At 35.9% G+C, this 8,957-nt stretch overlaps 1 protein-coding gene across 2 annotated transcripts; it reads right to left on the bottom strand.

Moving 5' to 3' along the window:
- Nucleotides 1-916: 916 nt before the first annotated feature.
- Nucleotides 917-8,261, bottom strand: LOC148070560 (synaptophysin-like protein 1). Of its 2 annotated transcripts, none has more exons than XM_087800461.1 (6): nucleotides 8,178-8,261; nucleotides 5,505-5,579; nucleotides 2,818-2,939; nucleotides 1,705-1,906; nucleotides 1,452-1,625; nucleotides 917-1,114 (listed from the first exon to the last, which is right to left on the bottom strand). In XM_087800461.1, exons 2-6 carry the CDS (start codon nucleotides 5,574-5,576, stop codon nucleotides 989-991), a joined length of 696 nt encoding a protein of 231 aa, XP_087656587.1. In that variant the 5' UTR covers nucleotides 5,577-5,579; nucleotides 8,178-8,261; the 3' UTR covers nucleotides 917-988. The 2 variants fall into 2 exon arrangements, with proteins under 2 accessions (XP_087656587.1, XP_087656586.1); XM_087800460.1 differs by lacking the exon at nucleotides 8,178-8,261 and adding an exon at nucleotides 5,736-5,944.
- Between the last annotated feature and the right edge of the window lie 696 nt (nucleotides 8,262-8,957).

Raw genomic sequence — 8,957 nt, 5'->3', positions numbered from 1 at the left:
TCAGCAGAAATGGAACATATTTTTTAAGCTCCAACTTAAACTATACCACAATATTGCCTCCATTGCGATCAAAGTAAGTTGAAAAAGAATTGCGAGCCTCAGCAGTGGCTTCGACGTCAGTCATACAGCAGTTTTACTTTCATGCAAATATCAGCACCTGAGTGTATACAAGCACAGTGTGTGTGTAAGTGTGCGTGTGTGCGCTATGGTAGACAATGACACGTTAAAGCCACGGTGTGGAAGTAAAAATGCTAACTTACCACTTGTAGTAAACTCCACCATAAAGAGTTTAAGAAAACATTTTTTCCCAGCACACACACACAAAACAGGTTAACTTAAAACAAAACCTTTTTGAATTGTGATTTAAAATTAATAAAAGAAGCGGTTATCAATATAATATTCCTGTCAAGGAGGTATGCTGACCATTTCTTTAATGAATGATTGATAGAAATGTTTTAGACGCAAAACCAGCAGATTACTTTTAGAATATTCTTGTGTCTTGTTCTATAATCTGGGCCGTATTTGAGTGACATATTTGAATCAACAGACAAAAATCAAGTAACTTCAAAACAATATTAGTGTTGTGTTGCTTCATCTTTTATAGAAATATCAGTAAATTGTGGATAAACAATTGTATAAAAGCATTAGATTTGGTTGGAGTGTGAATTCAAATAGTGGCTTCTGTTCTTCATGGTAAATTGCTGTAACTAATTTCAGTCCCTCAAGATATTTTCTAATAATGTAGTCTTTGGTTCTTTATCTCGTAGATAGTGGTTTCTTAAGTGAAACCATAAGGCAGTGATAATCGATTCATGTTTTGGTTCAGGGGCAACAACTTCAGATCACCGCCCTTGTGTCTTGCATTAAGAAATAAACATTAAGTTAGAGGTGGAAGGCCACAAGCAGAACTCTCACGTCAGGCACGAGGGTCATTTATTGCAGTGCATCTGCAGATTGACTGATCTTTGTAGAAGCCTTGACAATGCGATTAGGGTCCTTGGACACCTCCATCGTCGATCTCACCAGGTGGGCTTGGATCTTTGTGAAACGAAGTCTCCTTGTAGATGAACCAGCAGTTGCCACCCCACAGGATAAGGTTCAAGTACCCGAAAATCTGGAGAAAACATGCAGCTATTATTGGCCTTGCTGTTGTTTTGTCTGCAGTATCAGGGCTGGTCAGCTTACACAGTCGTGGTTAGTCAAGGTCATACATCAATCATGCACGCCTCTCTCTCTGTGTGTGTGCGTGTGTGTGTGCACGCCTCTCTCTTTGTGTGTGTGCGTGTGCGTGTGTCTGTGCGTATTTCCGCAGCCTAAAATACACTTTTTCTTTGATCAGCATCTTTTCATCAATATCAAGTCAGTACAGATTTTCTAAACATCTCATCTGAAGCTTTGAAGAAAAGCACATCTAGACAAGGATGACCACACGTCTTCAAGACCAGACTCACCACCGAGGCGTTGAGGCGACCAAATGAAGGAAACGCTCCTGCTTTACATCCTGGACATGTTGACTTTACCAGGTGGGCTGGGTTGGTGGCCCATTTCACATCAGTCAGACCTTTGGCCCAGGCCGAGGAAGAGACGAGCCACAGGAAGGTGAAGGTCGCTGTGATTGCGAGGTCCTAGAAGAGGCGGAGAGGAAGGTGCTTAAAGAGCTTGGACATGTAGACCTGATGTACATACGTTGAGTCAAGCACTCACCACTAGTGGGCCACGGGTGTTCTGCCTGTAGACATGCTGGTAGCCCAGATAGAGAACCAGAGTGGCGGTGCAATAAAGAAACCCAAACACACCCACAGACACAAAGAATTCAGCAGAAGAGGAGTAGTCTCCCTGCAGGTACGTATTGTTGGACGTGGTGCCATTACAGTAAGTAATCTGATACGGGCCGTATGCCGGCATCCTGAAAGGAGGAAAGAAGCAGTTAAACTTTTGAAAGTTATGCTGCTTGAGGAGGTACGAGAAAGGAAGTCCTCACCTTGCTTCCTCATATTCTGTGACGCAAGAGCAAAGAACAAACATCTTTGAAAACATGAAGACTTTGCAAAATCCCCTAAACTTTAATTTAATAGTCAAGATTTCTTTTCACCATTATTCCCTATAGATTCATTATTTTATACTTGACACTTGACATGCAGCAAGTAAGGAATTATTTATGTTACAATATTAACGAACAGGAAGTATTCGACTCTAAAAAAGGAAGCTTTAACAGAGGGGTCATTTCCATTATTCACTCTTCCTTCGTCTTTAAACAGAATTTTTGAGGAAAGAACTTTTAAGTCATCTCTGTCGAGAACTTGCAAAAAAAACAAACAGTAAACTTGATTTTAAAATAATGCAATCAAATAAGTGTTGAAAAAAAAGGTTGTTGCTGTTGATTTGACTGTTAACCTAAGTGATAGAAAGTGAGTACCTATACTTTTTGGTACAGGAGCATCTATATTTAATATATACATATAGGAGTGTTGATTGGGTAAAGAGGAATAACGACAAACGCTGCTGCAATCGAAACTCATGACTAATAGTCAGGGTTATAATAGTTTTCAAGCAGATATGACCTTTACTGGACAGTCTTCAAAACCTACATTTCCCTGCAATATGAATGCATTTTTCCCGGTAAACTACAATGTACAAATGAGGAGAAATAATAGAATAAAATGTATTTTTGTTATACCACCATACAGTATTCATTTATTAAGGACATCTCAAAAGCAAGACATTCTATCTACAAATTCAGTACTAATAATTCCTTCCTCATACTCGAGTGTGGAAAACTATAAAAGATGAACATTTGTATTTATATAAAGGTTTTACCTGAAGGGGTATCCAAATTTGGGGTTCACTGTAAGAGACTTTTCGGCCGGGTCACATTCGACTAGAAGCTCGCTAACTCCAGAGTAACCTCCAGTGGTAGCAAATGCAAAGATGGTAAAAATCTGAAGAAAATAAGCAAAAGTAGTTAACATTGATTTTTCCTGAATATGCTCCAAGATGGCTTTCAGTGTTGTTCATGTTTATCTTCCTCGTCATTTCAAAAAGTCTGTCAGTACTTCATATGAAAGCACTGGCTCTAAAAGCTCTTAGGTGGTCATGTGACACTGACAACCCATGTGAGATTCTCCGGATGGGTCGTCCAGACACATTTCCGTAGTGAAGAGCATTGTAAAGATAACTGGAGAGTTCTATTACACGAGTAATGTTTTTAACTCGCCAATCATTGCAGAGAAAAAAAAGTCATGTTACATTTTGACATTATTCGGTCATTAACTGTCAGCAACATTTGACATTTACATTGACCTTTTCTCTTCCAACCTTGTCTAGAAAAAACAGTGGCACTCACAAAAGAGGCCATTTCCTTGAAACAATAAACCACAAGTTAATGTTTAATCCAATTTTGTGTTCAAGAAATTTCCGCCACAGTAGAGGGGTATGAGAAATGAAACTGTCCCTGGCTATTTATATATACACATGTAGAGGTAGAGAAATTAAAAAGTGATGCCTTATCTCACATCCAAAACAAAAACCTTGCTTTTAGCAAAATTCTGTTTTCTATAATCTAGCAAATGTATAGCTGCTTACAAATAGATGCTAAATGGGAGCAGTCATGATTATGTATCCCATTGCCTTTGACATTAAATGGTTCCTTTGAAATATGCACATCTTTAATTTATTTACTTCATTAAACTTAAAAAAAAATATTTACAAGTTCCACAAAATTACAGTAAATTAGGTGAATAATGGTGTCTGCTGAAATGGTTTACATCACTCCTCAATACAGCAGGGAGAGTGAACCAGTTATGACCCGATTGCATGCTAGGGTTAAGATATGTTGGAATTGGAGACAGTTATTCTCTATACTTACTCCCGTCTTAGTTTAGCCAACTACTAGAGAATGTATAATCCATATACAACTTGATTAGCAAGACAAACTTATCTCACGAGAGCTCGGACACGAGAAGTGCTCTGTCTCAGAGTTCATATTCGCCTAACGTTATAAAACGCCAAAAGCAAAACTAACAATCTAACACGAGAGCTTGCATCAAATGAAAAGAACGGTGCCTTATTCTGTTCCCTTTCCTGGTCTCAACCTCCAAATGTCTCTTGGTCAGGAATTGAATGGGAATAATGAAAAAATAAAACAAAATCAATAAAGCTATAAATTATATTTTTATTATTAATATTTATATCTACATTTTCCAGTATGCTTACAAACCACATTAATAACATGTACTTTACACACCCTATTGGTTAATTTTATGGCTCTGGATTGCAGTGTTTGATTTAGTTTTTTGTCTGTGTAGCTAATGATCCATAATCATTTTCTATAACTTTATATTATACAATGCGTTTGATTGTTATTATTAAGAAATGCGTTCCCTTTATTACTTATACCATTTCTTTTTAAATATTACTTATTTTAATTTTCTAAACATTTGCATTTTAACACTTATTATTATTATTTATTACTATTATGATTTATTATTGTCATCACTTTCAATCTGCCATACATGTTGGACTGTCTTTCCTGTTCATGCGTTTACTTAAACTCTCATCAGTTATCTTTAAACAATGTCAGGTAAAGCAGTTGTCCACACCCTTTTCAAAAGTTTGGACACCTCTAGTAAAGACAGAGCGGTTGGTAGAAACATATTTATAGGCATTATGGATTCCAGCTGATTCACACCACATCACAGGTATATGCATTTTATTAAACATTAATTCTATGAATAAATATATTTGCAGATAGTCAGTCACGCGGATTACATACACAAAAGAAACATTTCAGCAGCTTGACACATGTCATTATTGAAGCAAGGAAAGTGGGAATGGACTTAGCAGTTGCCCATTGGAAGTTATCGTGACACACTTCTTGGCCACAAGGTTGACCCTATCTTGACACAATGTGATGAAATAAAGGCCATAACTGGACAACAATTTACCTATAAGATGATATAATATTCAATATTCAGAATGCATACCATTATATCTAAAGATCAATTTGAGAAATTTGAGGAAACAAGTGGAACAAACTGTAGATGCATGATATGTGACTGTCAAACAGCTGCTGGGACTAACAACAACATCATGGAGGTGCTTACAAATCTGATCCTCTTCTATATTTATCTGGTCTTGTACTGCCATGTTAAATACTCCGTCATTCAACAACAGGGCTTTCATTCAATTCCATTTGGCTATAGATTTGCTTAGCATCTATAAAAGCAGTCAGGCCTTTTGACAGGTGTTAGTTACCACAAGGAACAACTTTATAACCATTTTAACACAGCCAATCATCCTAATATTTTGGATTTGTTTTTAAACATTCCTTAAAATACAAGCTAAAGGAGAAAAGCGCGAGAACAAAACCAGATATTCTGTTTTTTTTATCGTTCAATGTTTGTACAAGGCCGAGTATGGAAATGTGGAATCCGTTAAGGTGACAAGGATCCGGATGTGAGGGGAGACAACAGCACGACAGGCGGAACATAAAACTTTCTACTCACCCATTCTAAGATGCGAATGAACCCCAGTGGTTCTTTCAGAGGTCCCAGGTCCAACGCACACCCCGCAACCATGTTCTGAAAAAATGTCAAACGGAACAAGAGGGGAAACTTTAAGTGGATAAAGATCTCGTTGTAATACGTGTGACCAAAGTGTTGACTTCACACGCAACCTGTGATCCGAGTTCAAACTAGCCTCTTGCTAACTGCTGTCAAACAAGCTAACACGCCTACCCGAACAAAGTCCATGGTGTCACTCCCCACGTTAACGACGTCTTTGTTTAATTGGTTCCTTGCTCGGGCGTGGACCGAACAGTTTCACGGCTTTTACTAAATTGTCAGTAAAAATAAAAAAATAGCTAAGGCAGCAACGAGGTGGTTAACTTTCGCCGCGGTCAGACCTTACGACAACTTTTACTCACACCAACGTATGTATGTCAAATATATTCCTCGTCGAATTTATGGCAGGTGGCCAACAACGTTACGGTACATTAGCGCCACCGGCTGGTGTGGAGTATATTCTCTTGTATCGTTCCTTTTTTTTAATATATTTTGTTGATTTTTTACTTGAACTTCTGGTTAAAAAAAAATTTGAATCCATTATTATCGCATACCATTCCCAGAATTTAAACATGAATGCAATTTGTTTTTATTCATTTTTGATTCGTTATGTATATGTCATTTTATGTTTCCACCACAAAAAACCCCAGCAACAATCGCAATAAAACTATTTCCTTCTCTGATTATAATAATAGCTTCTTGTCTTCACATTCTATTTTTTCTGGTCTCTTTAATAAATTATTTCTGTAGCGCCATCTGCCTTTTCTTTCTTTGTATCAAATGTCTTCTTCTGTTAGTTTAAGTCTCATTTGTATCTTAATAAATACATTTTGAATATCGATAAGATTTCTCCATGTTCCCTACTTGGCAAATATGTCAGCCGGTTAATTCCTCTAAGGTCAATCTTAAGACGTTTTTATTTGTTCAGGCTTTTCCTTGATTTTCTGGAACTCCTGTTGTGTTATCAGTTTTATCTTGATCTTTAAAGTATATACTTTATTGAATATTGTTTTGGTTATTTAAGCGCTCTGTGACCCTGGTCTGGAAAAGCGCTATATAAATAAAAATGACTTACTTACTTACTTATTTACTAGCCAGGTTTCAAAAAAAAAAAGAAAATTTAAAATTGTAATGCTCAAATTGGTAATTTAAATTAAAAACATGCCCCAGTAGTTGAGAGATACTAAATAAAAAGCCCATTGGACTTTATTTTTTTCATATAATAACCATCTTATGTTTGATTTTGTGTTTCTTTCTTATTGCCCCTTTAGTAACTTTTGAAGAATGATTAATTTGAGGATTAAAGGCACAGCAGAATGGCTCTGTTTTTTTTTTGTCCGTTGCTCATTTTCTGTGTTTTTCTTATTTTATTCTTTTATTCTGTACTGACACCACAAAAGAGATCATATGGCATGTTTACAACACAGGTAATACAAATTTCTGATTCTGATCCAGAAGCAAGATACTGTGTAATGTCTTTCTGCTGACCGTCCATAAACAAGGATTCAAGGATTGTTATCATCCTTCTATTCATAAGGGATGGTGAGAAATTAGTTTCGGAACCACAGAAATACAACACGACAACAAACATGTTATTGTTTATTTGATTTAGTATTTAGTTGCTATGTTGCCCTGCGTGTCTTTGAGATTCAGTCTTCCAAGTTAAGTTGAGATTTCAGGTGTAGATCTTAAGTCCAAACTGTCTTTTTATTTTGACAAGGTCAGCTGACCCTTAATTTTATTGTAACATATAATATCAGGATCAAAATGGTCTATAATAACTTGCAGTTAACCAGTAGTTCATGAAGATGCTGCATTATCTTAAATAAAAATATGAATATTAAACTAAACAGTGATGAGCTAGAGTCTGATCATATAGTATGATTGACTTCCTGACTGGACTGCTATCGCCATTATTTGACATAGACATACAGAAGGTTTATCGCTAATTCTTTGCATTCTAAATTAGAAATTAAATGCGTACTTACTTATTTCAGTTGTTATTTTTGTGAATCTGTATATATTTAACTACAGTCAAGTTATATCTTTTTGTAAGATAGATTATTTGCTTTGTCCAATATTCTTGCTTTTGTCTCTTTCATCGTGTTGGATGGTCTTTGTTGTGTCGTTTGAAATCAGCTCAGCAGAGCTAGCTGTGAAATCCATAGTTCTAGTTGCTTCATTAATAACTATAAGGAAGTAATTTTTATTTATATAGCGCTTTTCCAGACCATGGTCACAAAGCGCTTAAACAATCAAAACAATATTCAATAAAGTATATACTTTAAAGATCAAGATAAAACTGATAACACAACAGGAGTTCCAGAAAATCAAGGAAAAGCCTGAACAAATAAACACGTCTTAAGATGTTTCTTAAACTATGAACCACCTATGTAAATATCTACTCATACAGCCATCATAAATAATAGTAATGATAATCCTAGAAGTGTATACGGTTCCACTTGTTCCAGTTCTAGAGTTTCAGGCTTTTTTTACTACCAATTTTCATTCTTGTAAACACACAGTCTTCATTATCTCTGCACATAATTTAAATTCATATCCAAAAGGACCATTTCTTTTACATGTATGTTGATTAAAATCAATTCAAATTCCTACCTTTCTTTTAAATATGATTGCAAATATTGCTAGAACTCAGTCAGTGTAGCAGAGCCTGTGTTTTGTCCTTGTGGCTTCACTGTAACCATTCACTTTGAAGTATGTACTGTTTTGAGTATTGTTTTGATTGTTAAAGCGCTTTGTGACCCTGGTCTCGAAAAGCGCTATATAAATAAATATTACTTACTTACTTACTTACTGTAGTGACGTAACAGAGTATCTGACTCACTTGCGCAGAATTGATTGTGCAGCTTTATTATATCATGCTCTGACTCGGGTCAAACACCAACTGTACAAGATGAGGGAGTAATTAAAAAAAATAAATGTTTAGTGTGATCTCGCACCCTCTGATGTCTTTCCGTAACTGCATAAAGGTCAGGAAAAAAGTAATCCATAACTCGAAAAGAGGAAGAGGTGTATTCGAATATTTAAAGTGTTATTTATCCTTCAAATAAATTTATTTTTCAACCTATTGGGATTGTTACAAATGTGAGGAATTCTGTGTTTTGTGAGGAATGTGAGAATGATGCTCATTTATTTTTTTCGTTGTAGTGTTTCTGCAGCACTATGGTGGACATGACTTTTAACCTTTTTTTCCGAAATGCATCAACATTTGAGAGAACACATAGTAAGATTTCATGGTTATTCGCATCCTCTGTACATGTTTTGTTCACAAGTGCAAGAGTGGTCAAGTCTAAATTTGACTTGTTTCATATTTTACCTTTTTATTTTCAGATCCCTAATAAAGACGTAGAACAAATTCATCTTTTTACTCTTAAT

The sequence above is a fragment of the Callionymus lyra genome, chromosome 10, assembly GCF_982586985.1.
Source record: "Callionymus lyra chromosome 10, fCalLyr1.hap1.1, whole genome shotgun sequence".
NCBI classification, from domain to species: Eukaryota; Metazoa; Chordata; class Actinopteri; order Syngnathiformes; family Callionymidae; genus Callionymus; species Callionymus lyra.
This window is presented reverse-complemented; position numbering and strand designations above follow the sequence as displayed.